The 24,637-nt window shown below is 40.8% G+C and overlaps 1 protein-coding gene across 1 annotated transcript in view; it reads left to right on the top strand.

The window, feature by feature from the left end:
• The first annotated feature begins 2,111 nt into the window (after positions 1–2,111).
• Positions 2,112–24,637, top strand: part of LOC142152272 (N-acyl-phosphatidylethanolamine-hydrolyzing phospholipase D-like) — a 32,158-nt gene continuing 9,632 nt past the window's right edge. Inside the window, exons 1-3 of the mRNA XM_075208734.1 lie at positions 2,112–2,465; positions 15,828–16,137; positions 17,022–17,668. Of these exons, the coding sequence (XP_075064835.1) occupies positions 2,227–2,465; positions 15,828–16,137; positions 17,022–17,668 (1,196 nt within the window). The 5' untranslated portion in view covers positions 2,112–2,226. The remainder of the gene's footprint in view (positions 2,466–15,827; positions 16,138–17,021; positions 17,669–24,637) is intronic.

Raw genomic sequence — 24,637 nt, 5'->3', positions numbered from 1 at the left:
GATCCGCCACTGAAACGGTCTGGGTCAAGGCCAAACAGTAGTGAAGTACACGAGGAACATCCGGAGGATGGTCAGAGGGAAGTCAGTGGTCAAACCAGAACGGACAATGCAGTATCAGGGATTAAACAAGAGAGAGTAGTCCAAGAATCAAGCCAAAGGTCAGGAGCCAAAACACAAACACAGGATACAGGAACTGGAACACTGAAGCTGGTGTGAACCAATACTCTGGCACCAGAACACAGAGAGAAGGTGCCTTAAACAAGGGTAAGTTATAGGAGGGGAGAGAATTCGGCGATCAGCTGCAGCAACGAGTGGAAAGCGTCCCGAGAACAGTATTGCGCATGCACACTTAGTGCGGTTGACTAAATCCAGGAAGAACGTTGCGATCCCAAGAGAGGGCAAGTTTCCGTCCCCAGCAGCGGGGAAGTGCGGGGACTGCGCCTGACACCATTGGGAAAGATCTACCTGAAAGCCTAACATTCTTTGAACTCTGACCTTCCATATGAATATGAGGGTTTCCACTCAGTGGGACCAGACAAAGAGTTCTTCATATATAAAATCAAAAGACAATTAGTATTGTGAGGTAAGCATATATACAAAGGGACGAGTTGGCTCCAGAAGATCTTACTCACAAGTGGTGTTTAAAAAGAGGAATTTTACAAGACACACTGGGCCTGATACATTACGGAAAGTAAAGCAAAAAAAATAGTAACATTGCACCATGGCAAAACCATGTTGCATTAGAGGGGGAGTTAAATCTAAAATGTGGGGACAGATTTATAGTTGGGCTAGGACATGTCCTAGATCAACTTTAAATTTCGGTGTAAAAATAAAGCTATTAAGTATTTGTGCGCTAGATGAAAAAAAAGCCAGTATTTAACTTATGTGCAAAATAATAAACTAATATGCACCCCTTGCATTGTAACATGGTTTTGCCAAGGTTCAAAGTTGCATAATGTTTTGCTTTACTTTCCTTAACAAATCAGACCCACTATCTTTTCAAAGGCTTTTTTCAGAACATAGAAACATGCAGAGTTTATACAAGCAAAAGTTTTAATTGCATTTATGAGAAGTGTAAACACAACCTACACTATGGGGGGTATTCAATTGTTAGCGTTAACGGGAAAAAACGAGCGCTCAAAAAATATTACCGTTTATACGGTAATATTGCGCGAGAAAAGCGTTAATACGGTAGTTTACTCGCGGAATTTCAACTCGCCGCTCAGGGAGTGGCGAGCTGAAATTGAGCGAGTAATTACCGTATTAACGCTAAGATTTTTTGAGCGCTCGTTATTACCCGTTAGCGCTAACAATTGAATACCCCCCTATATGTATTTTTTCTTGGTTGTTTTATATGTTGAGTTCGATCTGATGTGATATCCCCTACTGATAAGGAAGACCACCTGTGAAGCTATTTAAGAATTGGAACCCTTGGTGTTACAAGGATAATCACAGGACATAACATTATATGCCACTATTGTGTATTATCATAGGAAGCGTCCATTGATGTTTACTTTGCTTTTTACAGATTTTTTAATGATAGTAGAAGCATTGAAACAAGTATGAGAATGAAACCCATAGGTTCCAATAACCCCCTACACCGTCCCATTAGTATGGACGAGTATGTTGTGCCCCATTTCACCAACTCTCCATTTACGTGCGTTAACAGCAAATGAATCCATCTGGGTTAATGGAGTGTGGCATTTGACATACCTCAGGGGCCATGAGCAATACACTGCAAACACAAAAATGTCACTGCCTTAATACAGAGCAAAAAAATTGTTGCTCTAGTCAATGAAGTAGCAGACAAAACCAGTGGTTAAAGTCCCTAAAGGTAATTGTCCCCTGATATACCAGATGTGTGACTTTACTGCATGTCTGTACCTCAGACCTCGAGCCAATCTGGAAAGATAATTAATTGTGTACTATTTTTACACCTCACAATAAGTAGTCTTCTTTTTTCATTCTATTCTGCTAAATCATTAGGTAATTATCTCAGATTCACTGGTAAAGTGCTGACCTGCTCCCTGGGACTTTGAACCTCAAATAACAGATAAATGACTGAAGCACAGTATGAGCCTATCACCAGTTCCACAACAACATGGTAGTTGGACTCCTCCCCCTGCCCACCCGGCCCTGTAACTGCTGCAGGAATTATCACCGACTGTCTCTGTGCTATCTAATAACCGCTCCCCGCGGTGTAATGAGTGGGCGGGCCGCGATGACATGGTGGTGAGGTGGGGTTGCACGCTGCTCCGGAGCTGCCTGCAGTTACTTGTTGTATCACCGCTTGCAGCCTCCTCGATTACCGGCAGGGATCACATTGACAGCTATCTGCAAGGTAACAGGCCGCACAGTGACCTGTGCTCAGTGCCCCGGAGCAGAGCTGACGGCCAGCCGTGTATGCCCAGCAAGGCGATGGCAGGAGACAGACAGCAGACCGAAGAGGGGCAGGAAGCGGACAGGTGAGCAGTGTGGAGCCCGGTGTTCGCACCAGTGGGTGTGACATTATTGACCCCGCAGCCATTCTTGTGTAATATAGTCCGTATGCGCAATTGTACACTTGTGTATATACGCCAGGTGTAGTCATTAAGACATTAGACATTAAGTAGGGGTGTGCTCAGAGGGTGCATTGACCGCAGGGATGATGGTCTATGAGGGTGTGCAGGCAGGAGGTGGAGATGGTCGCAGAGGTGAAGTTTTGCATGCATGCCAGTCTATTGTTTCTGTGCTGCTTGTGAATTGGGTCAATTTGCACGAAGTCTTTGGGTGAGATCTGTTGGCTAATCATCATCATCATTTATTTATATAGCGCCACTAATTCCGCAGCGCTGTACAGAGAACTCATTCACATCAGTCCCTGCCCCATTGGGGCTTACAGTCTAAATTCCCTAATATAGACACAGACAGACAGATAAGGAGAGACAAGGGTCAATTTTCATTGCAGCTAATTAACCTACCGGCAGGGCCGGACTGGCCATCTGGCACTTCTGGCAAATGCCAGAAGGGCCGATGGCAGTATGGGCCGGTCCGGCTCCCTGTGATACCCCGATTAAATAAAAAAATATTTTTTTTTTCTGTGTGCAGCCGTCATGACGTGTGACGTCATGACGGCTCTGTGCGCCGGCCCGGCTCCCGCGTAGGACGAGCTGCAGTGGAGGCAGCTGTCAGTGTTGAGGTAAGTGTAGAGAATATGTGTGTGTGCAGGGAGGGGGGGGAGACAAACGGAATATGTGTGCAGGGAGGGGGGGGAGACAAACGGAATATGTGTGCAGGGAGGGGGGGGAGACAAACGGAATATGTGTGCAGGGAGGGGGGAGACAAACGGAATATGTGTGGAGGGGGGGGAGACAAACAGAATATGTGTGCGGGGGGGAAAGGGGCAATAAATGTCTGCAGGGGGGGAGGGGGCAATAAATGTCTGCAGGGGGGGAGGGGGCAATAAATGTCTGCAGGGGGGGGCAATAAATGTCTGCAGGGGGATGGGGGGGTGAGTGAAAATGTCTGCAGGGGAGTGTGAGTGAAAATGTCTGCAGGGGGAAGGGGGGTGAGTGAAAATGTCTGAAGGGGAAGAGGGTGTGATTGAAAATGTCTGCAGGGGGAAGAGGGGGTGATTAAAAATGTCTGCAGGGGGAAGAGGGGGTGATTGAAAATGTCTGCAAGGGGGGGCAATGGCTGTAGGAGGGGGGAAATAAAATGGCCAATGTGTGTGGGGACAGTATATGACTAATGTGTGTGGGGACAGTTTATGACTATAATGTGTGCTATTAAGTGAATGTGGGGCTGTTTGGAGAAAATGAGGTCTAATTATTAAATGTGATTATGAATTATTTAATGCCTGGGATGTTTGTGGGAAATGGTTATTTTTATTAAACATAAATGCTATTTAATTTCTTGCTGAGGTTGTTTGGAGGGAGGGAAATAGATTTATTTATTAAATGGGAATACTATTATTTTAATGTTGGGGCTGGAGTGAGGCCTAATTTTATAACGTGGGTGCTATATTGAGTTAACATCGGTGCTGTTTGGAGTTTTCTAATTTTCATGTACCCATTTTTTTTTCCAAAATAGGGCCCCCAACATTCCAGGATCCAGACAAGCAGCAACTGATCTAAAGACACCAGCAGCCACAAGTGGTGACAATGACAACTGTCCTGAATTTGGTGGGTGACTGTCCCGCTTAGTCAGGATTTGGTCTGACTGCAAGGACAGTTGGGAGGTATGTCCTACTTCACATTGTACTGCTTGTGAAGGCAGAACTGTGTGCACCTAATAGTAGTGCTCACAGTATTGCCTATGTATTTGTTGAAAATGTGTCTAATAACCATATTACATCATAGGAGCCCCCTGTCTTAAGTGCCTAGGGCCCCCTGAGACTAAGTCCAGGTCTGGTTAGCAGGAGAGAGCGGATAGCTACTCCCAGTCCCTGGATAGGACACAGCCTGCAGAGCAAGCCGAGGAGCTCTAAGTCTCATGAGATTTATTAATCTTGTGAGACTAAGAGTTTCCCTGCTCACTCTACAGGAAGTTCCCATCCTGATGGATGTCAGCAGCATCAGAAGCATAGATAAGTACAGTGGACTGGGGGTGTTGAAATGTGCTCCTGGGGTGGAGGGGTGGCATGATAGGGAGGGCCTGATAAATGTAATGTTTTATTATAATGTATGTATCAATGCCCCATCTTGACCACGCCCCCAACATAATGTGGCCACGCCCTTAGCGGCACCCAGTTTTTTTCATGCTCATCAACAGAGATGGGCCTGTATGCTTGAAATGCCAGGGCTGATTTTTAGTCCCAGTCCGGCCCTGCCTACCGGTATGTTTTTGGAGTGTGGGAGGAAACCCACGCAAATACAGGGAGAACATACAAACTCCACACAGATAAGGCCATAGTCGGGAATTGAACTCGTGACCCCAGTGGTGTGAGGCAGAAGTGCTAACCACTAGGCCACTGTGCTGCCCATAATCCGTTGAGATCCAGATACCTGTGACACACTCAGACCATCCCTAAGTAAAACTGTATTTAACTGACAGTGTTCCTAGCTTGAGCTCACACAAAAAATGTGAATTGTAGGTAGTTTAACATAAATAAAATGTATCCCTAAATATGTACAAAAATCAATGAATATTTTATATTTTCATTAGAATAGCTTTTATTTGAATATTTAAGATTTAGAGTATGCACAGATCAATTATTGTGATCTATTTTCAAGTACCATACTCAGATTTGTATGACATTTCTGAACTGTCACTTGGGTCATATTGCATTGTTTTTGATAATTTGATTTGCAACTCATGCAGTGGATTTTGTGTGATTTCACCAAATATATTTGTGCAACAGTTTTAAAAGCTGCATTTGTAGGCCGTTTAAGCTGCACATTCACAAGCAATGTGGATGATTACAATTGGCCCAAAATTGATTTTCATGCTATTCTAAAACTGATGTGTATCAAATCTGTTGGTGTGCATTTACTGGCAAAGTGTACTACTTAGGCCTTAGAACTTCCGTTGTTTTTATTGGACCACTGAAAATGTGGACCAGTCCACGATCTGCCATATCTGGAAGTATATGTGTGGATGAATTTGACTCAGATCTGGTTGCTCTGACCTCATAACCTGATTTGTATTGCGTAGCTGTGGTGGCTTTAGAGATTTGATCAGCTGTATACAACATGTTTGGGGCTTGCGTTGTCCAAAGCAATTATATTAACTTGCAATGCACTTTTGGTTATATTGAATGCAATTTAAAAATATGTTATACAGCATTAAGCTCTGTAATTTAATTGTAATAAATTTGAGATCTTCAGGAAGCATAAATTGTGGTGGTGACATATCTAGATTAAATTGCATTGTATCGGACCTTTGCAGCAATCGCATGTATGCAAACTTGTTTGGGCACTTTTCCATCCGGCACAAATTTAACTTTACAAACCTTCCTTAAGCTGGGTAAACACTACAGGGTATTTCAGCTGGTTATTGGACAATCAGCTGACATACGACCGCTCATTCGAATATCGGGTCTGTGTGTAGTGACACGATGGTCGAAAGTCTACCCAAATGGATGATTATCTCCTCATTTGGTTGGTTGTACCGTTCAATATTTTCGTTTCAATCTCCTTTCCGTTGTGTAGTGTGTAAACTTCCGACCGATCCACGACAATCCTTCGATACTTCCTCGACCTGGGGGGGCGTGTGTATGTAAATTTGTGATGCCTGTACCAGTCCCATGTGGTGCGGTATCCGCACATCACTGACTTGTGTATTGCACCTGTCTGGCTGCAGACCATTACACTTGTGTAAAGCATGTGTATTATTACCCTTTGCATCTATATTGGGAACCTGTTCATATTTACCCTTTATAAACTTATACCTTTATAAACTAATAAACTTTATAAAGTCATATCAACCTTAGTAGTGTACAAACAGAGAGAATTCAGCACCATTGTTTGCTGTTCCTTTAATGGTCCTCTAACAAAACTTGCTGCAAAAGGCCTACAATACTCTGGAAGGTCACATAGAAGCCCCACAGTAACAGTTAAGGATCTGTAGGAATGGCTTGTATTGACTAATGTCAGTGTTCATGAGTCCACCACAAGGAAAGCATCATCACCATTTATTTATATAACGCCACTAATTTCGCAGCGCTGTACAGAGAACTCAATCACATCAGTCCCTGCCCCATTGGGGCTCACAATCTAAATTTCTTAACACACACACACACACACACACACACACACACACACAGACTAGGGTCAATTTGTTAGCAGCCAATTAACCTACCAGTATGTTTTTGGAGTAAATCAGGCACTGGGGTGCAAGGGGGGTGTCTGCCCTGAGGCTGGTCCAATAGTGGGCTACCTTGGCCTGGGTCACTGGGCCACCTGCATTTTCTTTATTTTTTACTTTAAAATGTTCCTAATAGGCTGCTGAGCTGTCTCTCCCCAGGCTAAAATTTACCAGCCAGCCTCGGGCTACCAGATATAACATTATGTCCAAAAATATACTGATCGGTTAAATGGCTGCTGAGAAAATGGACCCTTTTTTGTGTGATGGATAATTTTGCATGTAAACTCCAATGAGGGAGAAACTGATGCGAATGCGTAAATATACTATGTAAACTGCTGCGTAATGTGGTGACACTATGTAAATAAATAAACAATAATAATAATTGTCACGCTTGTTAAGTTTACCAAAGACCAGGTCTAGTAGGATACTGGAAAACTGTTCTTTGAACATATGATACAAAAGTGAAAATTTAAGAGAAATATTCTTCCAGGTATGAAGTGTGGTCATGGCAGTATCATGATTTGGGGCTGCTTGTGAAGTTTAGGAAATTTCATGACTTAGTCATTGAAGTAGCAGTATGGACTGCGTGAGCAAATTCATCCATGAGCTGGATATTAAGTGTGTCGAGTATCTTCTTGCAGTGAGTGACTGGGCTTGTTACATCTAAGGTGGTATCTGTATTGAGTTTGTAGGTTTAATTAGGTTTGAAGGGAAACTTGAGTCTTGGTTTGTTTGCCTGTGGATGTGAAAGTTAGATTGTAAGCTCCAGGCATGAAATGATGTGCCTGATTAAAGGTATCTGATTGTACAGTGGTGCAGAATATGTTGGATAATACATTTATAATACTGAAAACATGGCCTTAGTTCAGAAATGAATGGAAGATAGCCCCAACAAAGTAAATTGATATAGTGCATAGTATCGAACAAATATTGGCAAGCTTCAAGATCAGTATCCAATGTTGCCACACAAGTAGGTGGCCAAATTGGACAAGATGCAGGCCTTTTGACATAAAGGAAAATCAACCTGAGCTCTTCTGGCAGTGCTGGGTAAAGATGGTCTTGTAGAAGCCAATAGTGGATCTTCTGACTGCATGTGACCAACATAAAATACCCTTGTCAGTTTTTTTTTTTTCCCCTGTCTCCTGCTGAACAAGGCAAATAGAGGGGGTTTGGTTATTTTATGCTAAGGAAATTACCTTATTTTTCTGGGGAAGGATCCTAGAAGATCTTGCAGTTGCGCTGATTTTGCAGTGCTAACCGAGATGGGGGTGGCTCCCCAGGCAGCAGGACGCTTGCTCTGATGCAGCAAATGTGGGGCATGGTGAATATCTCTTTAAGAAGAGAGTACAGGATGTGACCCAGTGCATCATCAATAGGCTCTAGTCAGTTATATGAACAGCAGCATTGAGCTGCATAGCCAGCTACTATCGAGAGTGTTACAATCACTTTTTGCACAAGTGTTCTACGCAATGGGCCCGGAGCTAGCAGTGGATTTGAAGCCAACCTGTGCAGAAATTGCATTTTGAAGATCAGTGACTACATATACCAGCCTCCTGAGCAATTTAAATGTCTGGATGATGAAAGCATTTGCAACTAAGGAAGATAGATCTCTCTGCTCTCCACATCCCTAAGTACAATCACAGAGTTCTGGTAGTGTTGATGTCAACATTAACAAAACAAGGGATTGCTGTTTGGCCAAACCAATACAACACTTTGATAATTGGGAAATCAAGATGCATTGCTTAGGATCATATAATGAAAGTAAATGCTTTTTTTTGCAAGATCATGGTAGGATCATAAATACAATCAAGGGCCGGTTGGTACCTACACAGCAGCTTCAGTTTTTAGTAGTGTATATGGATACATCAAAGGACATAGTGTCGTTTCCAGAGTGGTTACTCAAGATACAGCATACATGTCAGAAGACAATCACCTAAAAGGGATTGTGTCAAGCTTTCAGGAATAATTTCTTCCACAATAGGAATTCTACCATGGGTAAAATGGCACATGCAAGATATCTAATTTGAATTCATGACAAAGTTGAGTTGCAGTCAACAACATTTGGATCAGAAGATCACTCAACAAGGAGGTAAGAAAATCACGCCAATGGTGGCTGAATACAACACCGATCAGGGAATGACTTTCACAGACCCAGAATTGGTGATAATACTACAGATGTAAACTGTACGAGATAGGTGCACTCACTTGCTCACAAATATTCAAGGTTTATGGCAACCAGTAGGGATATATGCCCTAACAAGACCTTGTGACTTCAATCTGGGGTATGTATTCACTTTTCCCCACCAAGTGATGAGGAAAATTAGGAGAGGAAGTAGAAGTAATATCTTCCTTTCTGGCCTTGCAGACCATGGTTCTCGATATACTGAAAGATGCTCCTAGAGCAGCCCTGACCTCCACCTCTTCAACCAGACCTATTATGTCAGGGTTCACTTTGTCACCCTAATCCAAGCACATTTGCTTTGATGGGAAGGAGATTGTGTGTACAGCTCAAACAGAAATTAATTTCCAGTAAGGTGATTGGAGTGCTTTTACAAGTTAGAAAGAAGAATTCATCCATTATTGCAGAATCAGGAAAAGTTTCTCTGGAATAAGATGAATCTAGCTAATGAAGGCAGCACAGATCTGCTTCATGTACTTGCTTTCCTTCAGGAAGGAATGGAGAAAGGTCTTTCATTTAATACCTCAAAGGTACATATATGTTCTTTTGGACATGAGACCTGTAACAAATGACCTTCTATTAAGCAATCACTTCTGCTAGGACTGGAGAACTGCACGCAGTATGGTGCAAACAGCCTTTCCTGAATATCTACCAGGACAAGGTAGTATCCTGAAGCCATACCTAAAGTAGTTCCATATCGATCATTGAAATACTTTATCCTTCTTTTATCACAAACATCAAAACAAGAAGGTCTTCATACCTCTGACCTTGTGAGAGTTGTCTCTCCAGACCTAAAGTACTTGGGAATACTGATCAGCTATTTATCCTTCCAACAGGTGTTCGGAATGGATATGCTCCATCTAAAAATAACCTTTTATGATCCATCCTGAGATTGTATTGTACAGGCATATAAGGGAAAAAGAGCGTGAGGTGCCAGAAATCATTTAACAAGAGCAGCAGGTTGTCCATCACTGCATACTTTTTCTAGATATTATGTCCTGAATGTGACTTCATTTAAGGATGGTCAATTTGGATGAAGGATTCTTCACACAGTAGATCAATAATGATCTTTCTGCTCTCTACGCACCAGACATGTTGTCCAGAATCCTACTAAAGGACACTGCAGTGAACCTCATTTAGCCACAAAATGGCTGAGATTAGAGAACAATATTTTGTGCTCAGAAGCAGTGAAATAGGGCTGTGTAAAGTGAATGCATATGGTGTTTAAATGTCATCCGTCAAAATATAAAGGAAAAAGTCGCAAACTGCATTGCCATTAATACTCCAGCTATTTAAAAAAAGGAGCACTGAAAAAAACCACAACGTTAATGTAGGTGTTCTCATACCTAAATATAAATGCTAATAATATTCAGCAAAAAATATGCTAAATTGTAGCTCGTGGTGTTAATATCAGAGGGTATAATAGTACAGGTAACATGCTATAGTCAGCCCTTCCCTGTATTTACATGCACAACATTGCTGTCATTGTCTGTAATTGTTGGATGTATGTGTTGTCTCCACCCCCAGATAAATAATTAGGCTCCCGAACATGATTTGGTGAAGAGGAGTAGCAACCTTTTCTGATTCCTCCTTTGCCATTTTTAGGGCAGGGTAATCATTGTGATGCCATTGCACCAGCTGGGTTCTAGTGTTCCAATGGTCAAGTATGTCAAGCATGAGAAGGCACTGTATAGATATGTTATTGTATACACTATGAACCGTATGAGGAGATCAATGTGTGTATAATTTTTGTAGATCTATATATACACATTGATCTCCTCATGCATTGTCTAGAATACAGTATTTATAAGTAATGGAAATGTACAAGGTGAGACTTTTTGAGGATATGTTAAAAAATAAAATCAATGTCAATTATTTGGTCACTGCAAATTCAACAAAACTGCACCACTATATATATCCCTTCCTTGTGCAATTCGACACCTCCATTCTGCATATGATAGAAACATAGAATTTGCCGGCAGATAGAAACCACTTCGCCCATCTAGTCTGACCATTGTTTTATTAACCTATGGTAACCTCAAACCCTATTTGATCCTTTATTCTTTATAAGGATATTCTTATGTCTGTCCCAAGAATGTTTAAACTTCTCTACTGTATTAGATCAGCATCTCTCATCCACACTCATTACCTGCTCCCATTCCCATTTACATAACTTACCCTAGGTTACCCTATTGCCACCATTTACACAAGATGACAACACTGACCCGCTGACCCACATTGCTGTGTGACTGGATCATATAGCCCACTAAGCACTTTTTACATTTGCAATCTTGTTGGAGCATTATGCAATATGTAGCACTTAACATCCTGTATCAAGCTTTAGATTGTAAGCTTACCTCTCTGTCTGTAATACCTAGTATTGTTTCATTACTGCGTTTCTTCCCAATTGCAAAGTGCTACGGAATATGCTGAAGCTATATAAATGTTTGTTAATTTGGTTTTTCGAAATTATGATTTTTTTTTTTTTTTTTTAGAACAATGTCAGAGATTTTTGTTATACACATTGACTATCCCTTTCTCCCTTAACCTCTCCTGCTCGCTCTTCCTATTCCTTCATCCTACTAATATTAAAAAAAACAAAAAACGTCATAAGATACAAAATCTCGGCCACAACCTGTCAGGCTGTTTCCGATTTGAAGTGCCATTCTTTCCTCTCATACCAGTCCATCCTCAGCAGACTCTGGCACATATATCCAATGGAATATATAGTTTATAAATAACTCTGCTTTATGTAATATCTGGGAACCCTAGGCGACATACTTGAGCTCCTTTAATAAATTACAATGACCTTATTAGGTGCCCCCTGGATCATCTCCTCTTTTTTTTTTTTTTCTATGAAATCTAACACAACCACTCAGAGAAGGGTCTGCCGTTGGACAGATATATTTTGTCTTTCTTTCGTATTACCATATAACAGTCTCTCAACCTGTAAACAAAATCTGTTCTTGTATGGTCCAGTCAACCTTTCATTAAACATACATTTTAATTTATTTATTTTTTTCTAAAATATGGATTAAACGGCAGCAAAACATCTCTACATTTTTCTTGATAAGCTGTCAAACATCTCTATTTTCAACCTGTCCATATTCATCCTCTTATGTTTATGCAAGCCACTCTAAATATAATATTTTCTTTAGTTGGTCTCCCTTTGAGGAGCAGTCCACCTTTTTGCTGAGATAAAATTGAATATATTAGTGTGGAGAAATTAAGCATAATTCTGTGGTTAGAACAGACCATGTTGGTTGGCAAAATAGTTTTTGTTCAATGTTAAAACATATTCCCAAATCATTAAAGTTCATTGGTAGATTGTGTTGCTCCGTTCTGTCCAGTCAGAATTTGACTTAAATCATTGTAAATAGGATAAGCTTGCAGACTCCAGAGGACCCAGTGGACATCTTATTTGAATTAAATTGATTATTCCATTAGATATCTATAGTTAAAAAAGTGCAATTTTCCTTTTTTTTTTTTTTTATTTAAAGTTCATTACATTTTAAAAGATCTCATGCCAGTCTCTCTTTGTGATAACATAAATCTGTAATTGAGCAGATCGGTGTTGTCTTTAGTCTGATAATATGGGAAGAGATATGTACACACCTCACCCTGCAGTTAATGCTCTTTGTATGTCTAGATAATCTCTGATAAGAGAGGGATCAGAATAGCAGAACTATGTGGCAAGAATTGCTGTAGTTACAATAAATGTTTGGGTGTTACAATAAGATATAGTTTGCAGCCATGCTGGCACTATAGTTTGGTAAATTATATCTTGTTTGGATGTCAAGTAGTGCTAAATATACATTCTCTAATCTCGTCAAACTGTTTAAAGCTGGGTGGTGATCCCACTTAATGGGCAAGTTTTGAAAGGTCATTTACTAATTGAAAAGTATGTGGCCAAACAATACATTTATAGTAATAATAGCAGAGTGCACACCCAAGCTAGTCTGTATTAGGGATTCTGCCACTGTCGATTTAAAAGCTTTCTGTGCAATCTTTTGTGGGATTTGTGGTCCAGCTGAGATGTGTGTGATAAGAAAACAACTTTAAAGTCCATCCGATCCTAGTAGCACCATCTACATTAATTTTCACTTGTTTTCCTTTCTCCTAAAACACTGCTGGGTTTAGCCATCATCACACCCTAATTTATTCACGAGTAAAAGGGAACCAGGCCTGTCTTTGACACGTTTCACTCTTGTGTGTGGTGTTTTGTTTTGTTTTTTGAAACTTAATCCGGACATGGCAAGGAACACCCCTATTTTCCCAGCTCTTGCTTTTGAAAAACACTTTCCATTTATTGAGACACTGCATTCTTGGCCTGTAAATAAATCCATGTGCTTAACTATAAAAATGGATGCATCCGCATAAAATAAGGCACACGGCATCACAGAATAGCATTTGTGCTGAAGGTTTGTACTTCCATAAATTACTTTTTAGACATTTGACCATTTTATTAAATCTATAGACATTACAATGAAAAATAATGAACCATTTTCTATAAAAAAAATAACTAAAAAATTGTATAAAAATGATCTGAATCCACTGTTCTGGCATATGTGCAGAAATACAAATGCTATGCTACCATGTGACAGGGTAGAGGACTCATTTAACTTTACTTCTATGTCTCATATCCGCCCACATTCTGTCCTCATTGCTTTCCCCGTTTTGTCTTCTGAACTGTGTTTTGTATGTAATGTGATTTGTTCTGTTCTGTTGATTGCATCAATTCATCTGGTTTTCTGTATGTCCTGATGTTATTTTGTAACTTTGTGTGTTCTAGCCACCTATGTATGAAGCTGCGGAAGCCTTGTGGAACCTGATAAATAATAATTCAGCTGTAGATATTAGTAATGCACATTGATCTCATCACTGCAAGACATGCCACAGTAGCAGATGACAGGACAGAGCAGTGATTATATTTATGGCAGCACATTGGCAAGGATTTAGATCTCTACTATGGTGCATGTGGCTTGTCTGAAATCTCTGGGTTTGTGATTAATTTAAGTATCCAAAAAGCCTGGCCTGTGTGCAGCATGTATGGATTTTGTCTACTAAAACATTGGCAGTTGTAGTTCATTTCTCCAAGGTGTTTTTTTTTTTTTTTTTTTTTTTCTGAAACATCAGCATAAACTCTCAAACATAATGCCTATATAGTTTAAAAAAAATAGAACGAACCTATACATTATGTCAAAAATCATTGCAATGCCTGCTCTGGGTGCTTGAATTTAAGCATTCCTAATTTGCTCAGTTACGTATGAAACTGTTAAGGTTAATTTATGCATTTTATTCTCTACACCATAATTTTGTTGGATACTAGTAATTCCCACCTATTTCTACAGCTACATGCTCTCCAAAGATCAGATCTGTGTCCGATTTGGCCACCCAGTCAGTTATTGGATGATGACCATAAATACATATTGTGGTCATCTCTACAGTCCGTTATTTAATGCATGCAGAATCTTTAGAGCTCAAACATTCTTGTGTGACAAGGAGCATGTCCCTAATGTTTCTCCACGGCAGAGATCCAGTAATTTGAACATTGCTCTTTTTCTTATCAGTAATGTGATGCATGATTGCTGATAACAGATATATTTCCATGATGACAATATTCCGTCAAATACAAAATATTTGGGGTCAAAGAAGATTTTAAAGGCTTTTTAAAATTCTTTTATGAAGTGGTTAATCTAATCATCCTGGATTACAGAAGTTCTCTGTAAACATAGAAGACACTGCAGTGTAGATATACTTAATTTCTATATATTCTACTGCTTTACCATTCGCTGCTTTTCTGTTTGAAAGTACTGTTGTGCAACTTCACATTATTTTCTCTCTGGAACAGCCCAGAGTTGTGGAGGTGTAGTTATGCTTGCTGAGCTCAGCTGTCACATTTTCCTGTGTATGTATGTATATGTATATATATATATATATATATATATATATATATATATATATATATATATATATATATATATATATATATATATACACATATACACACATACATACACATATATATATATATATATATATATATATATATATATATATATATATATATATAAAAAATGTAATGAAAATATCTGGTAAATAAAGTAAAATAATATGCTATCCAGGAAGTAGATGATAGAGACCAAATGTTGAGAACCGTTTTGTGCAACACTTTAATCATCTGTAATAACCAGACAATACTGCCCTACAGAAAATAATAAGCAGCTCAAGGATAGGGGAAGAGGGCACGCTTACGAAGCCAAGAATTCTACGCCCGCCCCCCCCCCCCCCCCCCCACCCCCTTGTCTCCAGGCTTCAATAAACCATCGTTTGATGCTATAGGTTGTCAAGTTTTGCCTTGTTGGGCTACCCATATTATTCGTATACATTTTATGAATTTCATCCAAATCAGTGCATACTAGAAGAAAAATTGCATCATTATTTTAAATTGCAGAAAACTATGTGTAGAATTCTGCTTTTGTTGTTTTGGATGGGTAGATTGATGTCCAAGGAAGATCCACAATGTATTTGTGGCTTTCAGTTCACTTTCTTGCAATTGCAATTTAAAAAAAAAATAATGAAACAGAACAGTGTTTTGGCAATTTTAGGTAGATATTCCTTGCTGTATAAGGAGGTATAACTAAACTAATATACTAATGGTATCAACATTCAGAAAAACCCCAAAAACAAGATATAGTTTGTGTGGGTACTCCATAAAGGAATTACTTATGTTGATGGAATGTGACCAGCCCAAAAAGTGCCAAAATAGGCTGAACACAGGGTTGAGAAAAGCATCAGTGGTGAAGGGGCTAAAGATTTTGTTATTTGAAATCTGCCTTTACTAAACTGCTTTCTGTTTTAGATTACTGAAGACATTGGAAGTAGATGAAGAGAATGAAGAATGTTTAACTTCCACCAACCAATACCCAAAAGAGATGGTACGGAAACGCCAGAACTCGACACGCAGCTCTAGGAGTAGTGACTCCTCACGATCTTCAAGGAAGAGCTTCAAGTTGGATGTCAGATTAGAGGAGGATGTGACCAAGTCGGTTCGGGGGAAAAACGGTAGATTCATCAATCCTTGGCCTACATGGAAGTTTCCTGCCTTTTGGGATGCTGTAAAATGGGTGATAACTGAGAAAAATAATAGCAGTGTCCCCAGTTCAAAAGAGGTATTTCAACTACAATTTTTACTGTGAAAAATTACTTTTAGACAATTAGCATTACATGTGCGATGAGATAGTTATTTGTATATTGAGAATATGGAGCAGAAAGGAGTGGTGCACGTTGTCCATTGAGATGCCCCTATGATACATCACAGGGGCTTTGTTACTCAATGTTCTCTTTGCCTTGCAATCCCTAAAGCAAAGTCATGTAACAAGCCACACAGAGAGCCTGGCAGAGGAGAATGAAGCACAAAGCTGCCTTGTATTAAAGCACATCGCAATTAAATGGACATTAATATTAAATTTTCTGTACTTGGTTGTGCCTAGCGCAGGGGAATGTTTTGTTATCCCTCTGTGAAGGGTATGAGCAAACATAGGAAGTTCTCTGCCTCCTCTTTCTTGCTCTGTAAAATTTTCTGTCCTTTCTAGATCTTGCCATGCTACCACTTACATCATACTCCACGCAATGCTATCATACACATTCCTTAGCTGAGGATTATTACATTCCTCATTAAACTATGAGATTTTTTTTTAAAGATTTTATGGGGAAGAAAAAGCAAATAATGGAACTGTACTACATTGTGAACTTTGCTAGCAGACTCACTAGCACAATATTAGAACCTAGGTAAAGTCATGTAACAAGAATAATATAGTTATCTCAATATTTATATACAAAGCAGAAAATGCAAAAATATAAAGCTAGTCCTTTTGAATTGTAAAACGTCTACCTTGAAATATTATGTGCTCTGCCAATTCCTGTTTAGCAAAACATCTAGATCGGGGAAAGGAGGATGTAACGTCACTCTATACCTTTTTTTTCTTTTTTTTCCCGACAAAAGCGTTCAGACTTCTAAGAACATGTTAACTCGTGATAACATTTTTTTCCCTAGGAACTTGATAAAGAACTTCCTGTTGTTGAACCCTATTTCGTGCAGCGCCCAGAGTTTGCTGGCAAGACAGAAAATGGGATACGGGTCACTTGGTTGGGGCATGCATCCGTCATGGTAGAAATGGACGACTTGATATTTCTTACGGATCCCGTCTTCAGTCAGAGAGCCTCCCCAATTAGCTTTGCAGGTCCAAAGCGGTTTCGTGGGCCACCGTGCTCTATAGAGCAGCTTCCCATAATAAATGCTGTTGTGATCAGCCACAACCATTATGATCACCTGGATTACAACACTGTTTTGGGCCTGAATGAACGTTTTGGTAATGAATTGAGGTGGTTTGTTCCCCTGGGTCTCCTGAACTGGATGCAGAGCTGTGGCTGTGAAAATGTAATTGAATTGGACTGGTGGGAGCAGAACTGTGTTCCTGGACATGACGAGGTGACCTTTGTGTTTACTCCTTGTCAGCACTGGTGCAAAAGGACACCTAAGGATGAAAACAAAGTGTTATGGGGTAGCTGGGCTGTACTTGGGCCCTCAAATAGGTTTTATTTTGCAGGAGATACTGGTTATTGTGGTGCTTTTGAACAGATTGGGAAGAGATTTGGACCTTTTGACGTAGCCGCAATTCCTATTGGAGCCTACGAACCAAGGTATGGAATTTTTATGAACTAAATAGGTAACATTTAATCATTGGTTTGTCTTTAAGGCAATGTTCACAGATCTCAAAAATATTCTGCCACTACAGAGAGAGAAGTATACTTCACGAAGCTATTGAATATTTCTTTTCTGTCTTAATTTCCTTTATATAAAATGATGCTGGCATAAAATAGGGACTTGGACATTTTTTTTAAGGGCATTTATTCGTAAGGCAAACAGTCTGCAATAACTCAATTTTTCATTTATAATAAAAACTAATTTGACAGTACTTAAGTCACAAATCATTTCTAATTGGATTGTATGAGATTGGGTGTGGTAGAAATGTTTTGGGGGAAATTTTAGAAAGAAACTAAAAGCTGGCATTTACCTTTTTGTGGCCCCGCCCCCCCTACCTTCCTTTTTTTTTTTTTATTTTTTTTTTTTTTATTTTATACAGTGACATTACTTGCCATGCTCCATTTGAAAAATTGTCCATAGTGTTAGAGGAACAGAGTATTTGTTAGCTAGGTGACAAAGTGTTCAGATGTGGGCCCTGCTCTGCTTCAGAGTGATATAAAGAAGCTAAACCATCCTATGCAGCCATTTAAAGATGGCAACTCTCCACAGGAGAAAACAACCACTATATTTAGTTCAACAACATTGAGGCTTTAAAAGATTTTACACACCTTTATTTGCTTAATAGTTTTACATTCAGTTTAATTTTACATAGACTTGCTTTTAAGTAGCAGTGAATATTTCTAACTTGCTCCTGTCTGGCAACAGTACATTTATGTCTGGCTGGTGGTTTTGTCTCTAACCTGACTTATTTACTTTAGGCTGATGTTGTTGGAACCAAACTGTCAGTGATGGCCAAGGGTCCCCTGTAGTTGCAGAAGCCAAGTGAATTAGTATGCTGGTGATCAAAGGAACAAGAACTGTGTTTAAAGTGAACGTAGTTTGCTGAATGTGAATGTGCGAAAGAATCCCCATATGTGGTGGTGGGCAGGTGGGGCAATAGCAGTGAAGGAGAGGTCCAGATCAGATCTGCCAATGCTGGTAAAACTTGAATTTTTAGTGTTAAATGGATCTAATAACCGCTTACCTATAAGCTGCTATTAAATCTAAATAACACTTGATCTAATAGCATTCGTGTGTAAGGGTTATTAGTCTTCCTCACTATTGGATCTCCAGAAGTGTTGGGGAAAGAAATGAAATATTTATGCTCATTACTTCTCTGTGGCAGTTGTGAATGTCACACAGAATAACTGTAGGCCCCACCAATACTTGTCTATCTGGGCCCCACCCCACTCTTCTCCCAAACTAAACATGTGTCCATTGGTATGTTGTACCCTTGCCCATTATTGGTGACACACATTCATATCTTTCTAATGCTACTACTCTAATAAAGAAATTAAGATCCAGATAGATCGCAATAGACTGATCCCATTTTTTTTTTCCTGTCATCTTATGGGACACACTGGACACTTGGCATACAGTCAGCTAAAGGATATTGGCACATTAACTATTCCTAAAGTCCTGAGCTCCTCGCTTCTATATTCCCATCCTGCAGGACACTGCAGCAGTCTACTGTATGTATAAAATATATATAATATTTTTACTTTTTTCAATTTGACTGATGCAGTGCATCTGCTACCAGAGACCTGAAGTTAGAGGAGTCCCAGAGCTTTCCCTCAGTGCCACTCTGCCGTGGGATGTCTCAGGTGGGATGGCACAGGTAGTGGCCAGCGCCCTGCACTGTTACAGCAAGGCAGATGCAGATGTACCAGACCGCACACTGGGGAAGCAGCAAGCTAAGTGCCTCCTCCCGCCGCCGCAAGTGAAAGGGGTGCTTAAGTTGTAGTCGGGCTTCCATTTGGGGCCTGTTAGGTCTCTAGATACCTGGGCTCCACTGGGGAAGCCAACTCAGGTGGGGGCAGCCTTGGCACAGGAAAGGCTACTTAACAGTTAGGACCAGTCACAACAGAAGGGGATTTTTTTTTTTTTTTTGAGTAATCCTTTTTTATTGAATTGTACCACAGTAGTATCGGCATAAGTGGGTACAAAATGGTCAGTTGAGCCAAACATACATGGAGATGGAAGATTCTGTGTGAGAAAGCATGAGATTGAAGCCTTACATGCATGTATGTATGTAAAATTTCCAAGAAGGCAAATGAATCTATGCTTAATCATATAAATGGAAGAAATGAAAGGGAGAGGAGAAAGAAGATAGGAAAATAGAGGGTAGGGAGGGGAAGTCACTGTTTATTATGGAGTGTACTTGTAGGAATGAGTGGTACAAGCGATGTACCTACTATGTAGAGGGGCTGAGCATCAGAACGCCAAGGGTGGAGGAGAACCGTGATATACAGTCCACGGAATCCAGACCCGAGTGAAGGGGATGGGTACAACGAAGGATACTTGTGATGTATTACATGCCAGATATAGTTAATAATAGAAGGGAGAGGAGGAGGTTCAGGATTTTTCAAAAATAGGGCAAGCTGACATTTCACCACACTGAGTATATGTGTGAGTTTTTGAGTGTGTTTAGGGACCTCAGGCAGGGGACGAGATAGTAGGGAGTAGGAAAGAGAGGCAGGAAGCGAAACTTGAGTGACATTAAAGATAAAGCAATAGATATAAGCCCAAAAGGGGAGTGGTTTCGGGCAGAGCCACCAAATATGGGACAGAGTGCCCACCTGACCACACAGGCGCCAACACAATGGAAAGGTGCTCAGATAAATAGTGTGGAGCCTAGGAGAGACTAGGTACCAGCGATAATAGTTTTTTCGAGCATTTTCACTAATTTTGATACAAATCAATGTTTTAGCTATATTCAGACGGATTTTGTCCCAGTCCTCTGGAGTGAGCGTCTCCCGCATGTTCTCCCATTTGAGTTTATGTGGCTCCTTGCTTGAGGGGGCATTTATGTTGTAAAATGAGACGATACAGAGTGGAAATTAAGCCTCTTGAGGAAGAGCGAAGAGAGAAAAAGGACACTAGAGTAGTAGTCTGGTAGATGTCGGTCACTGTACGTCTAATGGAGTCATAAAAATGGCATAGCTATAAATATTGAAAGATATAAGATAAGGGGAGGCAATATTGGGTTTGTAGGTCAGCAAGTGTGAAAGGGAGCTATTTCTCTGAGAAACTTAATGTATCCAAGATGGAAATTTGATCAGATGAGAGCCTGGGGGGAAGGAAGGGTTATTCCATTGGGGAGTTATGCACAGGTGTTAGGAGCCAAGTCATATGTCCGTGTGGGACCAGATGGTGAGCGAGAACGCCAAGGAAGAAGGCAGTTGCGAGGGGGTTGGGGTGGTGATCAGGCTTCAACCACAGGAGAGAGGCCGGGTCAACCCAGAACCTGAGGCCGGGATGCGAGTGAAGAAGTACACATTGGGTGAGATGAGTGGCTCGATATTTAAGAATATGGGGAACCCTGAGACATGCAGCCAATGAAGGTTTATGAATGTTCGGTTTTCTTGCTCACCAAATAAATTTAGTGGTCAGTTGTTGAAGTTTAAAGGAGCTTGCAGAGTCTTTGAGAGGTAGAGTTTGTAATAGATACAGAAGACGTGGAAGGACATTCATTTTAAGATAGTTTATGCCAGGCCTGTCCAACCTGCGGCCCTCCAGATGTTGTGAAACTACAAGTCCCAGCATGCCCTTCAAGCTATCAACTGGTTGTCTACTGGCAAAGCATGCTGGGGCTTGTAGTTTCACAACATCTGGAGGGCAGCAGGTTGGACAGGCCTGGTTTATGCGACCTATTCAGGAAATTGAGTTTGTCCCATTTGAGGAGGTCAGCTCAGGCCGCAAAGAGAGGTGGAAAGTTTGCGCTATATAATTGCTCATAAGTACCAGTCAAGTAGACCCCAATGTATTTCAACAAGGGGCCATTTTTCAGGAGGGAGGATACTGGTGTGCATACCCTGGGCAGCATGGCACTTCTGTTCTGACTGATATCAGCTACACAGCTGAAATGCAGGCTACACAGGCACTGCCAGCAGCTCCTGCAGGGAAGTATCTCTAGATCGAGTAGACTTGCGTAGGGGGTTGTGTGGTGGTATATTGCGCTTCTTTTGCTGGTTTCTGTGTATGATCGTACTTTGTTCACTTTTCCATGTTGTCCTGCCTTTCCCCTCCCCTACTTTCCAATCATGACTGATAAAGGGAGTAATTCCGAAGACTTGTGAGACTTGATCAGTGATCTATTACAAGTGGATTGAGAGGTGGATGGTCACTTATCGCACATGCCTGCTTGTGTTGCCACTGATCTTCTAGAACCATTCTGGGTTAAATCACGGTCGATTTCTGAGCTTGTTACCTTTTCCATTGATGTAGGCAAAGGGATTCATCACTCTACCTCTTTCGTTGAATCCGCATATAATCCTATGTGTCCCAGTGCTTTCGGCAAGGGGCCAGCTGGTCCCTTAGTGATGCAACAGGAGGAGCACAATGCTAGCACAATTGATACAAACTCTTGTTAAGGATTTCTCCTCAGAGATGATTCTGGTAAACTCCTCCCCAGTCGTGGAAACGTCAGAGTTCTGCCTTGTTTCGGTCCTGGGGAGAGTCTTTTTTCAAATGTGCCTCCCACGAAGACGAGGTAGGGGAACAATAAGACAAGGTAGGGGAACAATAAGACATTGAGTTACTTTCTTTCCCTTACTCTCTGCAATTCTGAAAAATTGCTGCGCGAGGCATGGACCAAACCTAAACAAAGGTTCATTATTTGGAGATTACAGATGAATGGTAAACTCTGCCTAAGGTGAACATCCCTATAGTATGATTGTCGAAGGCCACAATTATTCCATTTCCTAATGCCGCAGCTTTTCAGGGTGGTATGGATAGAAAATTTGAGACCATTCCTTTTGTTTTAAAGAAAAAAAAATGTTTATTAAAGGTCAGATAACACAGCGAGAATCAATACATTTTACATCATGCAGAGTGCATAATACCCCTTTGATACTGCTCCCTCGACCCGGGTTTTTGCCGGGGCTAATTCTCGGGTCGGCCGACCCGGGAATTAGACCCAGGTCTTTTGGTGGGATAATTGTCGGGTCCGACCCAGGTTGCCCCACTATGAACGGTGAGACTAGGTTTTTCAACCCAGGTCTCGCCGACTAGTGTAAAAATAAATAAGTCCTCTTAATACATTAGTATTTCCGCATCGCTGACTGTCTGGCAGGTTACATGAAGAAATTACGCCATTCCTATTGGCCAGGGAGAAAATTATGCATTTAAGGCGGCAATAGCGGACCCTATGTCTGGATTACATTATACAGTCTGCTATTGCCGCCTTAAATGCATAATTTTCTCCCTGGCCAATAGGAATGACGTAATTTCTTCATGTAACCTGCTGGACAGTCAGCAAAGGTATTAAGAGGACTTATTTATTTAATTTTTTCAATTTATCTGTTTTTGTCAGACCTGGGTCTGTCCCGGTTTAGTGTGAACCTTGTCGACCCGGGAATTTGCCTGTCTGAGAACCTGTCCCCTGGCAATATTCTGGGTTCATATACCCGGGATATTGCCGGGGCGGCAGTATGATAGAAGTATTAGATGAAGAGCTCTTTGTAAGCTGGAGAGGACTGACATCAGATTTTTTTTAAAGATATGGAAAAAGGAAGACCTGTAGTTTTCTTGAATTAGGAAAGAAACGGCAAGAAAAGGAAGAGAGAAAGAAGGAGAAAAGGAGGGGAAAAAGGAAAAGGGGAGAGACATCGGGCCAGAGTCCTATGCTAAGAGCAGGATAAAAGAATGCGAAAGAGAGGAGTAAGGAATTAGGAAATAAAAGATGCGTAGGAGGGTGGTGTGACAGGAACCACCCCGGGGATGAGCGGTGTAGGAAGTAGGATTTGAGAAGGGGGGGTGGATGAGAGGAGGGTGTGAGCTGTACTGGGAGTAGGACATCCAGGGATCCCAGACTTTGTTAAAGGTTTTGCGGAGTTGCGCATAGTGCTAGTCATGTACTCCATGTTGTGAGTTTGCCATATCCTGTTAGTCACAGCGGTGAGGGATGTGGGAGAGACCTGCATCCACCCGATGGCGATTTGGAGTGTGACGGCAGAAATAATGTGACGAGTTAGTTTATTTTGATGATTAATGGCCAAGGGGATCCCAAGGGGTAGAAGAAAAAATTTGGATCAAGGGGAAGGGGAAATTAGAATCTCTGATTTAATCAGGGATTTAACCTCGCACCAAAAAGGATCAATTTCGGACAGTCCCAACATATGTGTAGAAATGAGCCTACGCCAGAGCATAAACGCCAACATCTGTCGGAGGAATCGGGTAATATCTTATGGAGGCAGGTAGGGACATAGTCCAGTGAAAGAGAAGTTTATATAAGTTTTCTTTTATTCAAACACAAATTGAGTTAGAGGCAGCTTTCTCCCGTATTTCCGACCAATCCTCGTCGTCAAGGGGATAACCCAGGTCAGGTTCCCATGCCATTTTGTGAGGGTCACGAGGATGAGTAGAGGGGGAGGTCAGTTCAGAGTAGATGGCGGAGATGAGACCTGGCGTTGATGCTCGGCGCAGACACAATGTCTCAATGGTAGTGAGTGGACGAGATGTAAGACTAGACTAGGTAGAGTGGAGATTGAACTAAATGGCAGTTGGTCTTACTATACAACCTCGGAAAATTACAGTGGACTTATATTTTTCTATTTTACAATCCAATAATAACATTGGCTATGATTGAGACATATGATCTTATGACCAACGTGGACAATCCTCATTCCCATGAGGGACTATATTTTTAATTCTACTTGCGGGTAGGACAAAAAGGTAGGATTAAATCTATAAGGTTGTTGTCCTTATACTTTCCTTGTCAGCTGATCATTACCTTTTAAAGAGCATTCACAATATATTTGGATTACTAGTTACCAATGGAATAAGAGCTATGTATAGCAAGTTTTAAATATTTTATTTTTACTTTTCACTGTAATTTTGCTTTCTTTTTAGTTCTTAAATTTTTG

Source organism: Mixophyes fleayi, chromosome 4 (assembly GCF_038048845.1).
Source record: "Mixophyes fleayi isolate aMixFle1 chromosome 4, aMixFle1.hap1, whole genome shotgun sequence".
NCBI lineage: Eukaryota > Metazoa > Chordata > Amphibia > Anura > Limnodynastidae > Mixophyes > Mixophyes fleayi.
The sequence above is the reverse complement of the archived record's forward strand: the minus strand, read 5'-3'. Positions and strand labels throughout refer to the sequence as shown.